Below are 24,733 nucleotides of genomic sequence, written 5' to 3' on the forward strand. Positions count from 1 at the left end.
AGATGGTGTCAAGAATAAGTTGTTCCATCACCTTTCCAGGGATGGAGGTAAGGCTGACCGGTCTATAATTACCCGGGTCTTCCTTCTTTCCCTTCTTATAGACCGGCGTGACATTTGCCATCCTCCAATCCTCAGGCACCTCACCTGTTTCCCACGACTTACCAAAGATGATGGAGAGTGGCTCGGCAATGACCTCCGCCAGCTCCCTCAGCACCTGCGGGTGTATTCCATCCGGACCCATCGATTTATAGATGTCCAGATTACTTAACTGATCCCTGACCCAATCCTCATCTACCAAAGCAAACTCCTCCTTTATCCTGACTCCTTCCGGGGCTATAGGAATCTGGGTCCCCCGGGGAGAGTCTGCAGGAGTAAAGACAGAGGCAAAGAAGGCATTCAATACCTCTGCCTCCTTTATATCCTCTGTCTCCAGGGCACCCACCTCGTTCAGCAGTGGGCCTATACTGCTTCTTGTGTTAGTTTTATTTGCTATGTATTTGAAGAAGCCCTTTCTATTGTCCTTGACCTGACTTGCCAGATTAAGTTCCAAGGAGGCCTTAGCTGTCCTAATTGCTTCCCTACATCCTCTAACAGCTATCCTATATTCCTCCCAAGTGGCCAGCCCCTCCTTCCATAATCCATAGATTTTCTTTTTCCGTGCGAGTTTACCCAGCAGTTCCTTGTTTAACCATGCTTGTCTCCTGGCTCCCTTACTTGACTTCCTACTCATTGGGACACTCTGATCCTGAGCTTTGAAGAAGTGGTTCTTGAATGCTGACCAACTATCTTGAGCCCCTTTACCACCTAGTACCCTTTGCCATGGTACTTCCCTTAGCAATTGATTGAAGAGGCCAAAGTCTGCCCTTCGGAAATCCAGAAATGTGTCCTTGCTAGGTATTCTGTTCCTCCCACACAAGATCCTAAACTCCACCATCTCATGGTCACTGCAGCCCAGGCTGCCACTGACCGTCACTACTTCAACCAGACCCTCCTTGTTGGTGAGTACCAGATCCAGCAGCGCTCCTCTCCTAGTTGGTTCGTCCACCATTTGCATTAAGAAGTTATCATCAATGCACTGGAGGAACCTCCTAGACTGTGAATGACTGGCTGTGTAAGTCTTCCAGCAAATATTGGGGTAGTTAAGATACCCCATAAGGACCAAGGCATGTAGTCTTGAGGCTGCTTTCAATTGTCTGTAGAAAGCCTCATCAACTCCTTCGTCCTCATCAGGAGGTCTATAATAGACCCCCACAACTGTGCCACCCATACCAGCCTGTCCCTTAATTCGCACCCACAGACTTTCCACTTGGTCCTCACCTGCCCCTGGACAGAACTCAATACATTCTAGTCACTCTTTCACATAAAGAGCGACTCCACCACCTCGCTTTGCTGATCTATCTTTCCTAAAAAGGACATAGCCATCCATAACCACATTCCAGTCATGTGAGCTGTCCCACCATGTCTCTGTAATTGCCACCAGGTCATAACCTTTAGACCGCACACAGACTTCTAACTCCTCCTGTTTATTCCCCATGCTCCGTGCATTGGTGTACAGGCATTTCAGGGAGCAAGCAGAGCACGCTAGTGGCAGCCTTGGAAGGCGGGAGGCCTTCTGGTCTTCATTCATACTAGAACATTGCCCAATAGTTCAAACCCAGCTACAACCCCCTCGCACTTCGAATCTAACCTAGAGCTCTGTGAGTGAGCTCTATTAACTCTTGCCCAGGTACCCTTTTTTCCCTGCAGGACAGAGTTTAAACAACTACACTTTCCCTCAAATGAAACAATAGATTGAGAGTTCTCCCTAGTCTGCCATTCTTCAAGCCCTAACATGTTTCTCTTGGGCTTGTCCCCAACAGGCCCAGTTATCTCCCCTTCCCCCTTCCTACCTAGTTTAAAGCCCTGTCAATGAGCCCTGCTAACTCCTGCCCCAGAAACCTTCTCCTCCTCTGGGACCGATGTATCCCACCTGCCACCAGAAAACCAGGTGTCTCATATAGCAGCCTGTGATTGAAAAACCCAAACCCCTGCCTTTGGCACCAGTCCCGTAGCCATATATTGATCTGCAGTCTCTTCCTATTTATCTCTTCACCTTTGCTTGTAACAGGTATGGAGGCAAACACCACTTGTGCTCCAGACCCTCTAACCAGCCGTCCCAGGGCCCTGAAGTCTCTCTTCATTGCCCTTGCCCTGCTTTAATAATTTCATCACTGCCAACCTGAAAAAACAGCAGCAGATAGTAGTCAGAGGGCTGCACCAGATCAGAGAGTTTCCTTTTAACATCTCCAATCTGAGCCCCAGGTAGGCAGCAGACTTCCCTGTGGGATGGATCAGGTCGACAAATGGGCCCTTCTGTTCCCCTCAGAAGGGAGCCACCCACCACAATTACTCTTCTTTTCTTCTTTGTTGAGGAAGTTCTAAGGCATGGGGGTGAGTGACAAGCCCTAGGTGACTTACTAGATGGATCAACCCCTCCATCACCATTTACCTGGCCCTGTAGTTCCAAGACCTCATACCTGTTACTCAAGGGCAACTGAGAGGAAGGAAGAGATTGCGAGGGTTTTCGCTTACCTCTCCGAGGAGGGACCTCCCTCCATACTTCCTTGTCCCTTAAGTTTACTCTTCTATCTGATGGTAGGAGGGAAGGGGATCTATCACTTGTTCAGCCACTTCCCTCTGCCCTTGCCTTAGGGTGTGGCTCCACCAATCAATTTCACTTTCACACTCTCTGATAGCTCTCAACCTTTCAACATCCTCCCTCAGTTCAACCACCTGCTTTAGCAGGTCATCTATTCGCTGACGCCGCACACAAGCGGTGTTGCTGGCTCTCTCCAATACAAGTGCCAGGCTCAGGCATTCACTACAGCCAGAGACCTGCACAGCCGCATGTCTGCGGGAAGGCTCAGTCTGGGTACCCACGTTATTCCTAACTACAGGTTTTGATTGAGTGGTGACCATGATCTATCTGGTCGATCGGTCCGTCTACGTCTCTCTGCACAAGCAAGCAGTCCTTCCTTCTCCTGTGATCCAGTCGAGTCCTCTTGATCAGGCGATCACTCCACTCGCCTGCCTGTGCAAACTGCCTCGACCCGCTCTCTTCGCCGCGCTCTTGGTCGCTCGCGCTCCCTGGGCAGGTTTTTAACCGCTCACAGCTGCCGCCGAGACCCCTGGCTCTGCCCCCGGTGAGTCAGCTGCTCACGAGAGCTGAGCTGCCGGCTCCTGGGCAAGTCCTGTTGAGGACTTGAGGCTCCCTCCTCAATGGCTTTTGTCGCTCTGAGTTGAGGCTCTTGGACGCTGATCTCTCCCCACTCCACTCCGGTGTTGCAGGCGTCCTCTCTCAATCTACTCACCTCAGCAATTGACGAAAAAGCCAGTTTCAGTTTCCAAGCCTGACATGAAAGTTTTGAGTGTTTGTGGTAGGCAATACTATGCAAACAATATACATTTCAGATACATGTGCATCCACAAGCCTGTCATTGTTGGCACTGTGAAAATCTTGCTATTTCTCCTGCAAATAATACCATGTAATATTATCCATACTAGTTTGATGCCCCAGTTTGAGCTTGCTTTATTTTCCCCTGGTTTTTAGTTGTGTTCAGATGAACCCTTAGTCATAGAATCACAGAATCCTAGAATGGTTAGGGTTGGAAGGACTTTCAAAGCTCATCTAGTTCCAACCCCCCTACAATAAACAGGGAAATCTTCAACTAGATCAGGTTGCCCAGAACCACATCCAGCCTGGCCTTGAATGTCTCCATGGATGGGACATCCACCACCTCTCTGGGCAACCTGTGCCAGTGTTTTACCAACCTCATCGTTGATTCGGAGAAAACTGCAGGAACAAACTTGCCAACAAAGTTTTCAAGTTGACAAGCAGGTATTCTTTATTGCAGTGCTGGGAGACACGGGGGATAGCTCCTTCTAATGTGGGTCCCCGTATTGCTACACAAGCCATCCTTATATAGTCCCTGGGCATACATACATATTCATGAGGCTACATATGGGTTAGATCATTTTCCAGAAAGTTCCCCGCATGCGTACAGATTTGTGGTGGTGGTCTCTGAGGGTCGTTTACTTCTTCCAACAATCTTCATCACTTCTGGCAGCCTTTGAAGCACCTGCAGTAGATGCTTATACCAGCTTGATTGGTTCGTTAGCACCAGAGACATAATAATCCTCCTGTCCTCCTACTTATCAGTTGGTTTAACTGCAGCCCATCCTGGACACCTGCCATTCCTAAATACTCCTTATCCTTGCATCCTGTTCTTCTAGCCTGTTTTTCTTACATTCATTTTGTACTAAGGTCATAGGGCCTAAAACTGTGTCAACTATAACGGTTTATCTTGTGCAAGAATTCTCAGTATGTTCTCTAGCTGTACTCTGCTTCTTTTTTTCTGTGTATCATGCACTTCAGTAATTTTCCATTGTTACTGTTACAAAGCCATCAAACTTAACATTACTTAAAACTGATTCTAAAGGTTTATATATTACATTTTGTAATTTTATGCCCCTCTTATCTCATCATAAAGAATTTTTTCCTCACGTCCAGCCTGAATCTCCCCTCTTTTAGTTTAAAACCATCACCTCTTGTCCTGTCACAACAGGCCCTAGTGAAAAGTCTTTCCCATCTTTCTTATAGGCCCTTTTGAGAACGGAAAGGCTACAACAAGGTCTCCCTGGAGTCTTCTCTTCTTCAGGCTGGCCAACCCCAACTCTTAAGCCTGTCTCCATAGCAGAGGTGCTCCAGCCCTCCGAAGATTTCTGCGGCCCTTCTCTGGACCCTGCCATGTCTTTCCTGTACTGAAGACTCCAGAGCTGCACTCAGGACTGCAGGTGGGGTCTCACCATGGCAGAGCAGAGGAGCAGAACCACCTACATTGACCTGCTGGCCATGCTCCTTTGCATGCAGCCCAGTGTAGAACTGGTTGCCTGGGATGCAAGTGCACATTGCCAGTTCACATCCAGTCTTTCATCCACCAGTATCCCCAAGTTCTTCTCCTTAGGGGTACTCTCAATCCCTTCATCCCCCAGCCTCTATTGATACTGTGGTTGCCCTGACCCAGGTACAGGACCCTGCACTTGGCCCCATTGAACCTCATGAAGTTCACATGAGCCCACTTCTTGAGACTGTCCAAGTGCCTCTGGATGGCATCCCATCTTTCAGGCTGTCATCTACACCACTCAGCTTAGTGTCTTTGCAATACTTGTCTTTCCCCCTTGTTATCTCAGACACGATCAACAGTTGTTTGCACAGGATTTTTATGAACTTCTGCACTCACTGACAATGGGCCAACTTGACTTTTGAAGTTTTCCACTTCAACATCTCCTGCAGCTTGCCATTCCTTAACTTTAATTTCTGTCACTTCTCCTGATTTTCCAGGAAGAAATTCTGATTAGGAAGAAACTGCTGGGCTGTCCATCGTGTGATGCCAGTCACAAGTTACATGGTGCTTCTCAGCCTGTAAGGCATACATTGTTCTTAACCAACTGCAGTGAGCCACAGGTAGAGGAGCTAAAAACCTGATTTCCATTAACATCTCCCTTGCCATCCTGTCTGACACTACCGAAGTAAGGCAGAGCCATTGTAAGTGCCATGTAACAGCACACCTGATTAAAACCCTGCAAAGCTCACAAAAGTCCTGTCAGTCAGCTTGCATGTGATTTCAGGTCCTGTTTTCATTTATTTACATTATCACCCATTATGTGAAGAGTGTTTGCTAAACACTGAAGAATGATGGTCCTGTCCCACTAGCTGACAGCAGAAGGGCTGACAAAGGGAAGGAATGCAGTAAAAGTGGTAATTTATGTCCGAGTCATGCTTTCCCAGCCAGCTGTGCTGATAAAAAATGGTCAATATCATGGGAAGGCTGGGAAACAGCAGCAACAAAATTACCGTTGTGGGGGAAAAACAAAAAGCCAAAGTATTTAGACCAGTACTTTGATTAAAGATGGCTTATTGTACACAGCACAGGAAAGGAGGGCCCAAAGAGACATTTAGGTTTATCAGATGCAGGCCTGTGTAGGGGAAAATATTTCTGGCGTGGACACATGCACCTAAGACAACATGGAGACAGCAGCAGCAGTGTCTTGCCTGCGGCACAGAAAAAGCTGATAAGGAAGCAGGAAAAAAGAAAGTGCCAGGTGTGAGGGATGAGAATTGATAAATCAGGGCTGGAGTTATAATCTGAGGGCAGGGTGGGGTGGAGTCCTTTGTCTACCTAATGCAGAGGATTCTACAGGAATTGTTTGTGTTTTCATCCACCAGTGTGACTTGCAGTCTGACTTTGCTCCCCTTAGGGGCAATGACAGACTCCTGTTGATTCATGGGAGCCTTAGAAATACAAGCAAACTTGCTGTGGCAACTGGCTAATTCAATAAGAGCATTGATTTCTGCAGCTGGACAAATAAAGAGTATGAATGCAGTGTAGCTGTCTTCTGTCTCTGAATTCATGTAACAAATGATCACTTATTCAGGTGAGAGGAAGCATTACCCCAGAGAGGGTCTTCCATATAAAAAATTCCCCAGCCTGTGTTAGTCTTTAATGTGCCACATATAGAGCTAGTTCCCATTCACTGGGAACCCTTTGCCTGCATTTTGCTATCTAACCTGTCACTCTGTGTAAAGCACCCTTGGGTTCTTCTTCAACAGCCATGGAACAGTCTGTGGCTTGGCTAGAACACTGACAGTGTTCCTATGGAGATTTAGAGAGTCCCTCTTGGACTGAGACACTTCAATATCTGCAGAAAGGTTGCTTAGAGCCCTGCTTGTCTGTGCTTGGCACAGCTGAGCTGTCTGTGCCTGCTGTTTGTTGTAAAACAAAACCAGTCTCCATGCTCATACTTTTCTTCCTTTAATTCCCCAGCAACTGAAAAAGGGTTTCACTCAGCCACACCACAGTGGCGCCAGTCTGTTGGTTGTTTCAGCCACTTTAGAAAATGGGAGAAGAAGAATCTCTGCAACATCTCTGTCTTTCCTTCTTGCACAGGTATGTCTTATGGACTTAAAACCAAAAGCCTTAACTGCATCCTGTAGCAGGCACCTGGACACATTTTTCCCAAGGCAGATCTGAAGGTGCCTCATCTCTGCTCTTTGCTGTATGCATCTATGTTGGTTAACAGGACTTAGAAGTTAGTTGCCTGGGTCCTCCTTATCTCACAGAGCAGCCAAGTTAAAGGCATACACACAGGGACAAAGAAGACCTCAGAAAGTGGATGCAGGAGCTGATAGGGTTCAATACAGGTAATGGGAACACCTCATAGCATCACTTCAGATGTCTGGTGATACTTTTCCCCTGGGTTCCAAGAGAGCTGACTTTTCCCCCATAGTGGGGAAGATGCTTGGAGCCCCACATCAAAGCCATAAAAAAGGAAATTCTCAAAGCACTCATGGTATCTGAGAATAGGCCCTGATATTTTCAGGGCTGCTGAGTAGTTGCAGACTTAGTTCATGGCTTCATGACAAGTCAGTGTTTGATGCAGTATGATGACACTTCTTTCATGGGCAACTGGTTTGCCACTCTCCATTTGCAGACCCCTTTTTCCTGTTGACGCTAGCTTTAATGGTCTTCATGCTGATGGATAAATCTTGAATTAACTGCACCACAGAACCATAGAATCCTAAAGCCACAGACTGGTTTGGGTTGGAAGGGACCTTAAAGCTCATCCAGTTCCAACCCCCTGCCACGGGCAGGGATACCTTCCACTAGACCAGGTTGCTCCAAGCCCTGGCCAACCTGGTCTTGAACACTGCCAGGGGTGGAGCAGCCATAGTTTCTCTGGGGAACCTCTGCCAGCGCCTCACCACCATTCTCACAGTAAAGAACTTTTTCCTCAGATCTCATCTCAGTCTCCCCTCTGTCAGGTTAAAGCCATTCCCCCATGCCCTGTCACTACAGGCCCTTGTCAAAAGCTCCTCTCCAAATTTCTTCTAGGCAGAAGCCCTGGCAGATCAGACTGCAGTGGTCTTAGCTTGTTGACAAGACCAGTTTCCAAGGGTGACTAGCCTTGCAGCAGAGAACACTTCCTAGTACCCCTGGCTCCTCATTTGCAGATGAGGTGGATGGTGTTTGTGGCTGCCAGCAGAGGTGGGTGCCACGAGTATGCTGCAGCACTGGCACAGAGGCTTCTTGCTTCTGCTGTGACCTGCTAAAGACAGTCACTTGCAGCACAAGGGCAGGCCAGGCAGTAATATTTAACAGCTACGGCTGTTTGCGTCAGTGTATGAGAGTTGGGGCACTGACCTGAAGAATGTCCCATTTCCACATTGATCCATGGGCTTTGACGTAGTGCAGGCTCACCTCAATAATAAGTGTGATATCATAGAATCATAGAATAATTAGGGTTGGAAAGGACCTTAAGATCATCTAGTTCCAACCCCCCTGCCGTGGGCAGGGACACCTTACGCTAAATCATATCACCCAAGGCCTCGTCCAGCCTGGTCTTGAACACTGCACAGTCTTCCATCTAACAGTCTTCCAGTGCTTAAAGGGGCCAACAAGAAATCCGGAGGGGCTTTTTACAAGGACCTGTAGGGATAGAACAAGGGGGAATGGCTTTAACCTGACAGAGGAGATTGAGATGAGATCTGAGGAAAAAGTTCTTCACTGTGAGGGTGCTGAGGCAGTGGCACGGTTTGCCCAGAGAAGCTGTGGCTGCCTTATCCCTGGACAGTGCTCAAGACCAGGTTGGATGGGCCTTGGAGCAACCTGCTGTAGTAGGTGTACCTGCCTGTGGCAGGGGATTGGAACTGGATGAGCTTTAAGTTCCCTTCCAACACAAACCATTCTATGGCTCGACTCATGATCCCAACAAACTCTGACCTGTCAGAGATACCATCTCCTATCTTCACCTTGCAATAGTAGGCTTCTCTTTTTTTTTTCCCTTTTCTAGTAGCCTTCAACTACAATAGATATGTTCTGAGACACCCCAGAAAACACAATGCAGCTTCTGCCCTTCAGCTCAGGAACAGGATTTAAGAGGTGTGATAAGAGTTGTGGAGCATTAACAGAGCAGGATGCTCAGTGCTAGAGGGGAGGAGGGATATTTTGATCAGTCACTGGGATAAACACTAAGCTGCTTTCCAATACATCCTGAGAGAAATTGGCTGTTAGAAAAATGTGTCTATTAAAAGGTCAGATGTTGTCTTGTGTTTTGGACTGACACTTGCACAGGCTGGTAAACGATACATACTGAATACTGTAGTAGGTTAATTTTGCCTAATTGAGGTCACCATGAACAGCCTATTAGAAAATAACAGTTTTCTCAGAGGATGCAAAATTGCTGGTTGTGATTTCTGCAAATAATACTGAATCTGTAACTCATTTGAGAGCAGCTTCTTGCAGTATTTGGTGGTCAAATTGGGAGTGTTAGCTGGATAGATATCTACTTAGTGTGCTTCTCTTCACTCACCCTAGGAGTGTAACTCTCAGAATCCATTTTTTCATGTGCAATAGGCAGAGACACAACAATAAGTTCAGTTTCACTACCCCCAAAAATTAAAAACTTGTGACATTTTTGCATTAGGTGGTCTTTCGGATGTCCATGTCCCTTTAGAGTTTATGGTTTTCAGCATTTCTTTTCAACTGTGAGAGCCAAAAAGGGATATTTTGCTTTAAGGGAAGACAATACTCTCACTTATATAGGGGAAAAGTGAAATAGCTGAGAGCACAAAACTGCAAATGTTGTTTCAGAATAACACACAGGATTTGCTCCCAGTAAAGTGTCAGTGTTCCTGCAGGAAGCATGGAGTGCTTGCTGAAAAGCTCTGTGAAAAGCAGCACGCTTGTTTAAAAGTTCAGATACACATTTACAGACTTGGAACTTTTTCCCCAGTAGTAAGACAGCTCTACTCTTGTAACTGCTGGTAGTGTCACAGAAGCTTTTTGTTTCCTGGCGAAAAGTACCAGAGGCACCAGTGGTATGTTCAAGAGAGCTTTGATGAAGAATGTTCAAAAGCATTATTTGTATTCCCTTTCCAAAGCCTGGCCCCTAGAAACCTTCCTTGACATCTTCCATGTATGAAACAGTCCTGCATGAGCTTTGGTGCTCTTCTTCATAAGATTCTTCATGTCCTCCCCTCCTGCATCTTGCCAAACAGACAGCTGAAATATTACCATCAATGCTTTCTTCTGTGGGTGGATTTGGGTTATTAATTGCTTTAAGCTAACAGAGAGGAGATTGAGATGAGCTCTGAGGCGGAAGTTCTTCCCTGTGAGGGTGCTGAGGCGCTGGCACAGGGTGCCCAGAGAAGCTGTGGCTGCCCCATCCCTGGCAGTGTTCATGTCCAAGTTGGATGGGGCTTGGAGCAACCTGCTCTAGTGGAAGGTGTCCCTGCCTGTGGCAGGGGGATGGAACTGAATGAGCTTTAAGGTTCCTTCCAACCCAGACCAGTCTGGGATTCAATTATTATTAATAAGATGGTCAGGAAGAATGGAACTATTTCACATCTTGTCAAAGCAGCACAAGTAGGATGCTGCTTTTATGAGACTTGCCACTACCCCTCCCTTCTCTAGATCACCTCTTTCATAAGCTTGAGCTCCATAAAATGCTGCAACAGCATGGGAAACAGCTCAGGAAGTGTCATGGTTTAACACCAGCCAGCAAACAAGCCTCATGCAGCCACTTGCTCACTCCCCCTCATGGGATGGGGGAGAGAATTGGAAGAGTGAGAAAACGTCTCAGTTGAGACAAAAACAGTGTAGTATATAAAGCAAAAGCCACACAAGGAAAGCAAAACAAGGAATTCATTCAGCACTTCCAACCAGCAGAGAGGTGTTCGATCTCCAGGGCTCCATCACATGTAATTGTTACTTGGGGAGACAAATGCCATCATTCCAAGTGTGTCCCCCTTCCTTCTTCTTCCCCCAGCTTTATATGCTGAGCATGATGCCGTACGGTCTGGAATATCACCTTGGTCAGCTGGGATCAGCTGTCCTGGCTGTGTCCCTTCCCATCTTCTTGTGCACACACAGACTACTTGCTGGTGGGGTGAGAGGCAGAAAAGGCCTTTACCTTGTGTAAGCACATCCAGAGATGTTTTCCTTACTGCTGAGTTTCACTGTTTCCAGCCCAAAACCAAAACATAGTCCCCTACGAGCTATAATGAAGAAATTAGCTCTATTGCAGCGAAACCAGCACAGAAGTAGTTTACAAACAGCAAAGAGAAAACTCAGGGACAGAATGACAAAGAAGAGTGCTGATAGCAGTTTTAAGCTGAATTCCCACTACCTTCCAAGCAGGCATTCTAGTATGGGTACATTAAGTTCACGTTACTCAACAGCCAGGGCTATTTAGCAATAAAGACTTCTGACACTGAAAGAGACTCCAACCAAATCTTTCCAGCCAGCAGTAAAGCAAGGAGTGTCATACTGAAGATCACTGGGTTGTATTGCTTGTTAAGGCAAGAGGCTTGAAGCTAATTTGTGCAATCGCTGCAGGTGATGTTGTCCTGTGACACCCTCACTGCCATAGATAACTGCCTTGGAGATTAAAATAGAAAACATTAAATGCAGGCCTACAAATGCAGTTCTGTAGCCACAGTAAATTAAATTGTGCACACACACATACGCAGAAAACATGAAGGCTTTTTGAAACTTGATGCAAGCTGCCTTTGGAATGGTTTTATAGCTCTTGATTGTTGTCTGCGGGGAAAAAAAAACCTGCAAGTGATGCTTGTGTGTCATGGAAAATGAGGGGGAAAAACAAGGTTCAATGTGAATGCAAGATACAGAATGTTGTCTGGAAGTCCCCAGCTTCCAAAGGAGGGAGGCAGTGCAGGGTTTTCACATTTTTTCATGGAAAAAGGAGAAGATGCCTGACTCCACAGCTTTCCTGAGATTTGAATAATGAAATAGTTCTCACTAATGTTTATATTAAGGTTTGACTTCTGGGGTAGTTTACATTGCTTCCACATCATGCTATGTACCTTCCTGCCATTAAGGAGAAGCCTCTGGCCTCCACAGTCTGATGCCCCAGTCCTGAAGGGAAGCATCACAGGTTTTTCCTCCCATATGTAGGTAGCTGTTTCACTTTACAGTTGTCTGCAGAGTTAAGCATGTGTGTAAATGATTGTAAAAGGGGCTTTGGGTTATTTAAGGGCTATAAATTTTAAGGTGGTTTCTTCTGAGGATTTTGCAGGCAGATGTGAGTTTGCCATAACTTGCTTCTTGTAAAGGCAGGAGAAAAATTGTTGGCTCTGCAATAGCAGGAGTAGTCATACAAGCCAGTGTCTAGATATCACAGACTGCTCAATGTGGATGTTCTTGTGCTGAGAGGAGAATTATTTCCTATGGGAGATGGCTGATCTTTTGTTTGATGATTTCTATTACATGTAATTTGTGCACTCTAGGTTTCTTCCTACAAGTTAAACAGCCTGCACTGGTGAGAAGGTTAATGCCTTGCTATGTCATCTGACCGACACTGGATATTATCGCCACGTTTATCCTCTGATTTAACTTTTAGGAAGAAGTTATATCCAAGATAAATGCCACAGTCCCATTTGCTCTCAGAAATCCCAGAAATCTTTGAATTATCAGAATGGCACAAACTGAGGTTTGCTCACCCATTTCTAGTGAGATACATGTATATATATATGTATATTATAGTCTATCTTGGAATTCGTTTTGGAAAACAAGGCATCGGTTAGTTCCTTTCAAGGGGTTACGTAGGTTAGCGTCTACAGAGACATGGTAATTCTTTTCTCAAGCAGACATCTGATGCTACTTCCGTTTTCTTGAAGGCAATGAATGTTGCTTCCAGTGCATTATCAAATGTCTCATTATTAGAGAATGGGTTTTATAAGCATTTTGACTATAAAAAGCCCCAGTTAATATTGTTACCACTACCTTCCAGCAATGGAGAGGAAGACACTGATGAATCCTCCTTTGATGTCTGTTGAAACAAGCTGAGGGAAAAGGGCAGCCCTTTGGACTCTAAATAGTGATACTATCCATAAGTAATAAAGCTCTTCAAGGCCCCTGTAGACAGACTAAGTTCTCCCATAAAGGTATTCATCTTCATGCACCTGCACATGTCCTGTGCTCCTGTCTTACCACTTGAGCAGCTACACTGCATGGCTATAAATTCCTTAGAGAACATGTTTCTTATGGTGGTAGTTGTAATGGCATCCAAAAAGACACACATATGAGGGATGAGTGGGGGATTTTTATAACTTAAAAGTGTTTTCCAGATAGAAATTTAGTTTGGTAGCTGCAAAACCCAGCAAGTCATTTAGGATGTCTTGGGCTTTTGGCCAGGGAGCCCTGAGTATAGTCACCAAACAACCTTGCTAACAGTCAGGGAGGTCTGCCAGGCCTGCCAGGCATCCAGAGCTCCTGGACTAATGGCTCTAGACAACTTGCTTCTCAGCTTTGCAGTGCACAGTAGGACATAGTTCACATAGTAGGACCAATACAACCAGGACCTGTCTGACCTGCTGAGGAGGTCCTGCATGGTGGTTTGCTCTATGCCCACCAAACATGGGGTGTTTTGGGTGTGATTGACTATCTGTGGCTATCCAGAAGGTGCTGGGCTTGCTGTCCCTTAATAAAAAATGGTCCAACAGTACTTGGTTTAACTTGTTTTTCTCTGTTCCATAGCCAAGAAAGCTTCTATGTGATGGCAAAGTTACAATAGAATCATAGAATCAGAGACTGGTTTGGGTTGGAAAGGACCTAAAAGCTCATCTAGTTCCAACCTGCTGCTGTGGACAGGGACACCTTCCACTCTACCATGTCACCCAAATCTCTGTCCAACTGGCCTTGAACACTGCCAGGGATGGAGCATTTGTCACTTCTCTGGGCAACCTGTTCCAGTGCCTCACCACCCTCACAGTAAAGAACTTCTTCCTTATGTCTAACATAAACTTCCCCTGTTTCAGTTAAAGCCCATTTTCCCTTGTGCTGTCGCTACAGTCCCTGATGAATAGTCACTCTCCAGCATCCTTGTAGGACCCCTTCAGAAACTGGAAGGCTGTTATGGGGTCTCCACCAGCTTCTCTTCTTCAGGCTGAGCAGCCCCAATTTTCTCAGCTTTCCTTTGTATGGAAGGTGCTCCATCCTTGATCATCCTCATGGTCCTCCTCCAGTATCAACTCTAGACTTTGTCTTGCTGCCATTTCTTTGTGAAAAATAAAACTGCAGCAAGCTGTTAGATAAGTCCAGCAGTGACAGCTCTCTCAGGTATATATCTAGAGTGGGGTCTTGCCCATTTGGTCATCCAGGGATGAGCATATCCTAGCTAAAGAGCTCTGTGTGTATCAAGGGCAACTCCCAAGCCAAGGGCAGCTCCCAAGCCAAGGGAACATCATGCAACCACTAGTGATGAGGGCATACTGGTGGCAGGCAGGTGTGTAATTGCAAACCCTAGGCCTGCAGTTAAGGCCCAGATACATGGCAGCACGTCTTGACAGCAATCGCCAGGAAGATGCTGCCTTGCACATCAACCACACTGCTGCCCAGCCCTCCACAGTACAAATGGTGTACCTTGTGCTCAGGCACACACACATTTTGAAATACAGACCATAAACTCAGAGCGTGCCTTTTAATATGCCCTTCTCATCTGCATTGTGCCACCTTCAGTGAATCAGGAGCCTTCGTGAAGGACCAGGCTGTTTTCCTTTTGGAAATGTGCTGTGGGAAAGGAGGGGTGAGCACTCTGTCCCAGGCTGATGACTGAGCCTCAGGTTGAGCCACCCTCCCCAGCCCATTCAGTGAAGATTGCCTATCTCCATTGCACAAACCAGAGAATCAAACCCTCTTTTGGGGCATGTACCTCTTATCAACGACCTGAGAGGTAAAAGGGTTTTTTAAGTTTTCCTTTGCTATGAATTAAGGAGCTTTCAGAAACAGTCTGTAGGTGAGCAAGCCCTTCTCTGCTTCAAGTCTGTGCTCCTTCATCACTGTGGTGCTTGTATGAGAATATTACAACATGTATTTTTCTTCTTCAGTGAGCAAGTTTCCAGCTGCAGGAGCCTGACAGGCCTTGTGTAACTTGTCACCAGCACTCCCTACACTCATTTAGATCTCAGGGTGTGGTGTTAATTAGGTGATTTTGTAATAGCACCCAGGTGACTTGGGGAGGGAGCGGCACCCCAGAAACCTATTAAATAAGAGTGTCGTGACTTTATATCCTTAGAGTATTCTCGGGTTGCTGTTTGCTTCTAGAAATTGAGTCTGTGGGGTTGCTTGTCCATTCATCCCTGCAGCTTCCAAACCTCTTGCTTGAATTCAGCCAGGTTATGCTGGTGGATAAATGCCACAGAAAGGGTCAGACTTATGGGTATTTTACAGAAATGTACTAGGTAGAAAAGAAAGAATATGTTAAGTGCCTAGACTGAGAATGCTGTGCTTTTCTCAGGTAACAGAAAAGCCATGTGGAAAGGAACATGTATGAACGCCCCGATTATGGGGGGAAAACATTGCTCAGAACTCGGTTACTAAATCTGAGCAAACCTACTCTAAGTAGGTGTCTTATGATCCTATAATAACCCTAGTTAATGTTTCTTTCCTGTTGCTACTTTTAAGTCCTCTTATCTCAGCAGCTTAGTGATGTCTTCCATTTTACTAGGCTTCTATTTTCTTCAGCATGTGTCAACCAAGTTTCATAAGCTTTGCTGAAGCTGCTTGGGGCTTTGAAGTGGTCTGCCATCAAGGTATGTGCTTGGCCAAGGACTTCTTAATATCTGTTATCAGATAAAGCCAGTCTTATAGATCCAAAGTCTCGATACTGTTTGGAGCCAAACAAATCTTTTTTCACTAAACAGGTTTTTGGTCTAGCTGGTTGCCTTTTGAACAACCACATCTAGTGGCGCCCTCTGTAAATCTTGAACTTTTGCTTTATCTCTGTTTTGTTGATGTTTAATCAGACTTGCTTTTCGGTGATATCCTTAGATCTGAAATATCAAGCTATTTTTTCGCCTTTTGCAGTCAAGGCCGTTAAATACTTTCCTAAGAATGTCTTGAAGACAGGCTGAAATAATTAGGGCTCTTCAGCCTGGAGAAGAGAAGCTGCGTGGAGACCCCATAGCAGCCTTTCAGTCCTACAAGGATGCCGAAGAGGGACTCTTCATCAGGGAATGTAGCAATAGCACAAGGGAGAATGCATTCAAACTGAAACTGGGGAAGTTCAGGTTAGATATAAGGAAGAAGTTCTTTACTGTAAGGGTGGTGAGGCGCTGGCGCAGGTTGCCCAGAGAAATGGTAAATGTCCATCCCTGGCAGTGTTCAAGGCCATGTTGGACAGAGGGTGACATGGTCTAGTGTGAGGCATCCCTGCTGTCCTGGGTTCAGCAGTAGCAGTCATGTTTCTCCTCCTTGGTAGCTGGTGCAGTGCAGTGTTTTGACTTTCAGCTCGGGAACAGAGCTGATAGAGATGTTTTGGTTTGGCCAAGGACTTTGTGAGCCTCATGCTCTGCCAGGGAGGAGGGGAAGTTTGGAGGAAGCAGAGACAGGACACCTGACCCAAACTGACCAAAGAGGTATTCCATACCACAGCACATCATGCCCAGGATGTAACTGGGAGTTAGCCGGAAGGGCTGGGAGACTGCAGGGTTGGAGGAGGTATCGGTCGGAGCTTGGTCGGGCTGAGGGGGGCGAGTTATCGGTCAGCTGGTGCTGAGGTGTTGTATTCTGTTCCCTTGTTATTTCCTTTATCATTATTATCATTGGTGGTAGCAGTAGTGATTTGTGTTATACCTTAGTTACTAAACTGTTCTTATCTCAACCCGTGGGAGTTGCATTCTTTTCAATTCTCCTCTCCATCCCTCCAAGAGCAGGGGGAGGGCAAGAAAGGGGGGGAAGTGAGCAAACAAATTACCTGACTGGGTTTAAACCACGACAGTTCTTTTTGGCGCCCAACGTGGGGCTCGAACCCACGACCCTGAGATTAAGAGTCTCATGCTCTGCCAGGGAGGAGGGGAAGTTTGGAGGAAGCAGAGACAGGACACCTGACCCAAACTGACCAAAGAGGTATTCCATACCACAGCACATCATGCCCAGGATGTAACTGGGAGTTAGCCGGAAGGGCTGGGAGACTGCAGGGTTGGAGGAGGTATCGGTCGGAGCTTGGTCGGGCTGAGGGGGGCGAGTTATCGGTCAGCTGGTGCTGAGGTGTTGTATTCTGTTCCCTTGTTATTTCCTTTATCATTATTATCATTGGTGGTAGCAGTAGTGATTTGTGTTATACCTTAGTTACTAAACTGTTCTTATCTCAACCCGTGGGAGTTGCATTCTTTTCAATTCTCCTCTCCATCCCTCCAAGAGCAGGGGGAGGGCAAGAAAGGGGGGGAAGTGAGCAAACAAATTACCTGACTGGGTTTAAACCACGACACCTGCCATGGCAGGGGGTTGGAAGTGGATGATCTTAAGGTCCTTTCCAACCCAAACTAGTCTGTGATTCTATGACATTCTTAGGAATGTTTGTTCATCTGCATTCATCAGTACTTTGCCCAAATATGTATTTGGGTCTTTCAGCCCACTATTTCAGGTCCAGTGGAAGGGTGTCTGTTCGTCCCCATGGGAGCGTACTTGCTGGCTGGTCCCATTTTTATGTGGGAGAAGAAAGATGAGCATTCTTTTTGAGTGCTGGTGACCACTGATCTGTCCATACTGGCTTCATGTTGTGTGTTGCAGTATCTATCAGAATATATGTTCTTAAAGTTATTTCTTCCTACTTTTTCAAGTCAACCAGGTGTGAAGCCAATCTTCCATTTATTATGAAAGAAAAAAATCCTTTTCTGAATCCACGTGACTGAGGGTTTATTTGCCCATTATGTGCAGATGACTATAGTTAATTTTTAACTTAATAAAACTAATCTTTCAGGAAATAGATGTTTCTGTTTCATGCAGAGCAGCAGACTCAAACAGCTGTTTTCACAAGTGCATCTTGCCTCTGCTGTTTCCTTGTCCTTGCAATCTGTCTTTAGGTCTTTTAATTTGGAAGTCGGTTTGTTGGAGGTTTTTTGATAGCTTCGCTGACACTCTCATTTGGAAAGCACAGTTGTCCCAGCCTTGGCAATACCCATTGTTCTTTGCAAAGTCAAAGCCATTTTTCACAATGACCTTGCTTTGACCTTATCAGTCTCATCATAAATAGTGTGATCCCTAGGTAGTCCCATCTGTGAGGTGTCCAGGTTCACATAACAGGACATGAGCGTTGCTGTGCAGATTGGAAGTGAGCTGAATGCACAAAGAATGAGAAATAGCAGAAGATTTGGATGCTGATAGCTGTCTAATGTCTTGTTGCAACCCTTGGCATAAGATCCGGTGTTACCACTGCTGTTAACCTGGACAAAGGGTTAAAGGACATAGAATCATAGAATGATTTGGTTTGGAAAGGACCTTAAGATCATCCAGTTCCAGCCCCCATGCCATGGGCAGGGATGCCTCACACTAGACCATGTCACCCAAGGTTCTGTCCAACCTGGCCTCAAACACTGCCAGGGATGGGGCAGCCACAGTTTCTTTGGTCACCCTGTTCCAGTGCCTTATCACCCTCACAGTAAAGAACTTCTTCCTTATATTTAACCTGATATGCTAATGAAACTTGTGATGTAACCTGCTTGAGCAAAGTTTGCTTTGAATGGGGCATGCCTGTTGTTGAGTTAGGTAACGCCCATTTGCAAGCCTTGGGATTCAGTGGGTTTGTGGAGATTGAAAGTTATACCATTGCCTGAGGAATAAGGGTTTTGAGAAGGGGTTTTAGTTAAGGAGGCACTACACATAACTGAGCACAAGAGACCCCAAGTTAGTGGGCTTGAGCACACTCTGAAGAACTATACGTTGCTGGGCTTATTTGATAAACAAGGGGGTGTATAGCTCTGCTGGTGAGTTTCTGCTATACTAGGGAGAGACTAAACTGGGGGTACTATCAGTAGCAGCTGCTTCTCACTCAACGGTTACTTGTGCCCACAACTCTTTTCTGACTAACTTTTAATCCTGATTCAGTGCTGTGAGTATTACCAGGGAGATTGTAACTGGTGGAGAAGGGGCAGAGTGAAGCTTGCAAACAATCTGTGGCAAGGTAGGGATGCACATGGAAGCCTCACAAATGAAGTCCTCAGTTGCTGGGTGTGGTGGGAAATGATTCATGGACTTGTAGGTTTGCTAGGACAAGATGAAAGTGACCTTAGGAGCAAATGAGTAGGGTGAAAGGCTGGCTGGTAACACTGCACTTCTGAACATAGGCACAATGGCTTTACAACAAAAAGTTGTATTTCCTTATCCTTCCCTAAATCTGCTCCTGCAGAATGTTGTTGACATAAGAGGAAAAATCCCAGTGATGAGCTCATCTGAAAATCATGTCCCAAATGTTATGGTGCCTTTTAATTCACTTCCAAGAAGCTCTGACATTTTGGAATTGGTGTTTAGCTGCTATCAGAGTATCACAAAACTCATACTTAGTTTGGGGACTTATTCCTGGAAACAAGGCTGCCCTGTAAAAATAAGCAGTTAATATCCAAGGGCTTTGAGCCAAATATCAGCAACATAGTTCTTGAGCTCTTTGGAGTAGACCCTGTGAGAAAAACATCCTTGCATTCCCAAGCTAATTGATGACTGTGGACCACCGGAGGGAAAAGTCATCCGCAGTCATCAGGAGGAGCTGTTTTGCAAATGCATTGTAATGGAGAGGAGGAAAATCAGTAATAAATTGTGGGAATGTGTTTGCTGGTGGCAGAGTGGTCCTGTGGTGATGCCGTATTATCACAGTGGCTAAAAATACTGCTGCCTGTTTAGAGGGTTCTGATTCTTTTCAAAATGCTGAGGCAGCATTTCTAAAAACCATATCCCATTCAGGTGGCTGGAATTAGCACCCAGGAAATCTGGAGGAATTTACATTTCTAGACTCCTGCCATGCCTTTGGAAGGAATTTGGAGCTACCCAGAGAGTATATGCAGCCTCTCACTGGGAAATGCCGTGGGCTGCTCAACAAAAGTCATTTTTATCCTTTAGCAAATGATGTTCCAGTTAACACACTAGTCATGCGCCATTTCAGCATCACTCAGCACTGCACTGTGTTGCCTAATGCTGTCAAGTCCTTAGGCAACTGCTTCTCTAGTTGTGAGGAAGGCAGCGTTTTAAGTTGGCCCTAGACTTTTAACTTTTACCTTCCTTGGTGCTGCGAGTGCATGTGGTGTTCTTTGATTCCTACTCATTCTGACTTCAGAGCATCCTAAACCCTGGATTTGGTTTGAAGGCCTGTTCTTTGATGGATGGCATGAAAATGAGCAGCCATGGGCTTTGAGCTGAAGGATAATTCTACACTTTGCATGAAGGCTTTTCTTACTCTGTTCTTCACCAGTCTCTGTTCTGGTAGAAATAGTGACACTTGTATTTTGTTGTGCCTTGCTAGTGCATGAAGCCTTAGCAAAATGCTGTCTAACAGGACATGTAAAAATGCACTTACCTTAGAGTGGGTAAGTCTGTGAGTGCCCTACACACTGGACAGGAGTGTGGGACCTAAGGCTGCTCACTCAGCAGTCCATGGCTTGGTTTGTGGATAAGAGATCACAGCTGAAGCCTATGCACAGCATCTCAGGTCTCTAAGGACAGCATGTCAAAAATTTGGTCAATATTAGCTTACACAAGCCATGGGGAAAGCTCATCTGTTGCACAGTCTGGACTTGCTCCTGAGCTAAGTACAGTAACTAAATACACTGCAAACCCTGTGTAAGGAAAGTACTGTGTTCAGAGTCCTGCCTCTTTATGAGTCACAGCATTATCCCGTCGCTCCCCTTACAGATCTCCTTCAGTTCATTCTGCTTTGCAGGCTTTTCTCTGGCATGGTAGTTCATCTGGTTATGCTGCTTCACCCACTGCTGGTGTGATCTCTCCTCCTCCAGGCCCCTGAGGGCACCTAACCACTGTTCACCTGTGTGCTCTGGAAGCCTCTGCTGCGGGTTAGTTGTAGCATGCACAGTCACTGCAAGATTAGTGTTGTGTTTGGTTTGTTTTTTTTCTGATAGCCAGCAGAAGAGGTTTTCCCTTTCTTGCCTGGCACTGACTTCAAGGGGGTAGATATTCTGCCCTGTCAGATTTGCTGCAGGTACCTCTGTGTTTAAAAGCCAAGCAAAGAGTGTTAATGATCAGATAGCTGTTTACATTTTATGGTGGTGTGAGCTTTCTGCTGTATTCAGGCTTGTTTTGGCCAAGTAGCTAGTGAAACATTAACTACAATGCTGGCCATTTCTTCTCATCATCCCAGTGCATTTGATCTGTAGAGAGCCCCCCACATCCCTGTTTTAGCCCTGTGCAGCAGGACAGTGTTCTCTATTCATGGATCCCTCTGTTATGTTGTACATTGCTGCTGGCCCTGATATAGCAGGACCCATAAGGGCATGTCCTCCTGCAAGCATGTTTCCAGCACTCTTGCAGACTATTCACTCATGGACTTTATCCTCTTCTTCCACGAATTCTGTCATGCATCACTTCCCCATGTTTTCATTTCTTGTAGAGGTCATCCAGCACACTTGGGAAGCATGAGTGCATTCATTTTTAGTGAAGTAAAAACTCCTCTACTTGAAAGAATGCCTCAGAGTTTGTGAATTCCTGGTGCTCTTGGTCTTCTTGACATGGCAGCTACAGCCCCTGCATGGTCCTGTAAGCCATAGCCACCACTGCATTACATGGGATTTGTTGTGTCTCTATCAACCTGCATTGGATGAAATCACAGTTCAGAGCTTCCTTGAGAGTTTCCTCAGCTTCACAGTCACAGAAGCAGGTTCTGCTTTTCTTCCCTGTGATCTGAACCATTGATTTGCCGTATAGCCCAGAAGAAGAAACCAGCTGAGGATTTACTGGGAAAAGGAAGAATTTGGCCTTTCCCTCTTCTCCCCTCCTGCCTATAGGCACATTTACATTTTCACAGGGACATGTCTGCTCTGGTCACTTTGTCCAGGAGTGACAATGTTGCTGCACAGCCTCCTGTGACATCTGCTGGAGTTATCTAATGAGGAATTAAAAAGCAAAAGAATATAATGGCTTAATACAGTTCTTGTGTTCTCAAACTGGAGTGCTATGGTGTTTAGGGATTTGAGTGCAGGTGCTCTAAAGCCAGCTGGCACTGAGTTATTCTGGTTTTACAGTGGTGAACTTGAACAAATTACTCTTTGGGTACTTCCCAAGAGGAATGTTTGTTGAGTCAGTTCACAAAGGAAGTAAGGATGTGCATTTGCTTGGGAAAATTATTATCCAAATCATAGTGTTCTTTTGAAGCAGTTGTTTGAGTGAATACCAAAGAGAAGCAATCAGACATTTGCCTTAAAGATCTTGGCAAACCAGTAAATGGTGAAATGATAGATTTTTCTCTCTTACCCCCTCAAAGCAGAATTATCTATATTTGGATTTCTTTTTTCAGCTCCAGAGAAGAATTGAATCAAGTTTACAAATGGTGTTTGAACCAAATGCAATGAATCTGGCTGCGCCTCTTACGTGTAGCTGAACTGAAACAGTGTCGTGAGTAGTTGTGCTTGTTCTCAAGTCAGACCCAAATGAGATCCCTCACTCTGCTAAGGACTTTGGTAGAAAAATGTGAATGTAGATCTGGGAGGTCAGATGTTTGGGTTCTTTCCATTGCTATGAAAACTACACCAGGGAAGCCTTTTACACTCATTTTAGCTCCAGCTCCACTCCCACCATTGGAATGTTCAATCTATTTAGACTGAAGGTATGTGTGGTAGGGACTACTCCATCTCTGTTGCTATTCCCATCTTTGAAGTAGTTCCTAACCAAGCCAGAGAAGCTGTTTCTCTTGACTGAGTACCATATCTTTCTTCCTCTCTCTTACTCTCACTTATTGCTTCTAGCAACCCTTAGATCAAAGCTTTTCTGCTCCAAGATCACCCTGGATGGCAGGGCTACTGCTTCCGCCTTTGTCCCTGGGTGAAGTTTGACAAGGACTTATTCAAGATGTTTTTCGTTTCTGAGGCACAAACTTTGTTTGTGGCTGGAAGAAATGCCATGGAGGAGAATCTTTTTTGATCTCTTTTATGAAATATGCTGGAGCAGTGAAGTCTTTCATAGCTTACCTAAGCACAATCTCAGTGTTATCAGATGGGGTACTTGAGAGTACATGCTCCTCTCCTGAGGGGACCAGAGCTCTGCTGGATGACCAGAACTCATCAAACAAGTCTGTATCTTGGATTTGTTACAGACCTTTGTGCAATGAGCAGTCCCCTCTGCCATCATTGCTTCCCCCTGTGCTTGCAGTTTACTCTTTCATCTCTAGCTTTTGTTTTGTTTGGGCTTTTTTTAGGTATATTACCACTAGTTGGAAAAGTTCCATGATCAGTTGAATAATACCAGTGTACAAGCCACACCACTGCTGTGAAATTTTTGTGAGCTCTGATCCTGCAATCCCATTCCCAATGGATTTGATGTGTTGTATTAAATTCCATTAGTGAAAAATCCCAGGACTCATCTCCCAGAGGAAAGGGAAGATGCAGGAACGTGAGCAATTAGATCAGTCCGGGAGTTTCACCTGAATATATTTTTTAACTCTTTCAGTTAATTTACCTGGCCAGGTAGGTTTGAGACATTCAGAAGTATTAAAAAGCCCTGATTCCCAATCAGCAATGCCAGGAAGGTGCGTGCTGCAGCCATGGATACTTTCTTCTTCCCAGCTATTCCCTGTGAAACTGGGGAAGTCGAACTGGCCTGGCAAGTGGCCTAACTCTTTGCTGTTGATGACACCTCTCCAGCAGAAGCGGTGTGTGGGCAGGCAAGCAGTTTCATCATGGGGAGGGAGGAGGCATGCATCACCTTTTGTTTAAGCAGAAGCATCTTTTTGGAATGCTATCCATTTTATCGGTTAGGGCTTGAACAAGGAGCATCCAGGAGAGGCTGGATATTGTAATTAACACAAGTGGAGACAGGCTGCTGCGCCTGCCTGCCTGCCTGGAGAAGAAGAACCTGTTGAATTTGCTAGAAGCTATTGCTGTGAGGACAAGAGCTACATTTCCTGGGAGTACAGCAGCCACAAGTGGATGAAGTAGCTGCTTTAGAGCTATGCTGTGGGGAAGAGGAAGAGGCTTGGATATTGGACACTGGATGCCCATTTGGGTTAGAGCCTCTGCTTTTGCTTCCTAAGTCTGGGGAGGAAGAACACGCAGCCCCTTTGCTTTTGGTCAGCTCAGCTAAGGATGGCTGCACTCTCTCAGCACTTGAGGATTCTGCTCTGGAAGAACTGGCTCAGTGTCAAGAGGCAGCCGGTGAGTGTGACAGGGGGAGCCTGGAAATCACAGGAATTGAGGAGCAAGGGGGGCACTGCAGGAGAGGAAGGTCACAGTTTTAAAACAGAAATACTTTGAAGGTGATAGATGCAGAGGGAAGGAAGGGAACGGCATGGAAGTGAAGATGAGCCTTTTTAAGCCAAAGTGATTAGGTCTTGCATGAGGGCTCAGGAGTCTGGATTAAGTATTACAGATGTCGCTGTTGATCTCTTGGGCAGCAGTCCCTGCAAACAAAACTATGCCCAACTCAGGGGCAGACCATTTACAGAAATGTCCAGAGATCAATCTGAACTGCAGCAGCACCAGGGAGGAATATGTTCCTTTGGGTGGCATTGTATGTCCAGACAAAGCCTGGCCAGTAGTTTTGCTCCAGTCTGATTTCAATACAGCTGCACTGTGATGCCATCCTAAACAATGCTGCAGCTTACGGACTTGCATTGCGACAAGTCCTCTTGGTAGTAATCCAAATGAGGTGGGTTTTAAACTTGCTTTGCTGAATGGAAACCTTGG

General features: G+C 45.7%; 1 protein-coding gene across 1 annotated transcript in view; it reads left to right on the forward strand.

The window, feature by feature from the left end:
- The first annotated feature begins 24,133 nt into the window (after window positions 1-24,133).
- ABCA12 (ATP binding cassette subfamily A member 12) overlaps window positions 24,134-24,733 on the forward strand; it is a 90,151-nt gene continuing 89,551 nt past the window's right edge. The window contains exon 1 of the mRNA XM_061454449.1: window positions 24,134-24,202. Coding sequence (XP_061310433.1) covers window positions 24,134-24,202 — 69 coding nt within the window. The remainder of the gene's footprint in view (window positions 24,203-24,733) is intronic.

This window comes from Pezoporus flaviventris, unplaced genomic scaffold (assembly GCF_033815535.1).
Source record: "Pezoporus flaviventris isolate CSIRO_AGI_PZ_B2104156 unplaced genomic scaffold, CSIRO_AGI_Pfla_v1 ptg000001l, whole genome shotgun sequence".
In the NCBI taxonomy this organism is placed as follows: domain Eukaryota; kingdom Metazoa; phylum Chordata; class Aves; order Psittaciformes; family Psittacidae; genus Pezoporus; species Pezoporus flaviventris.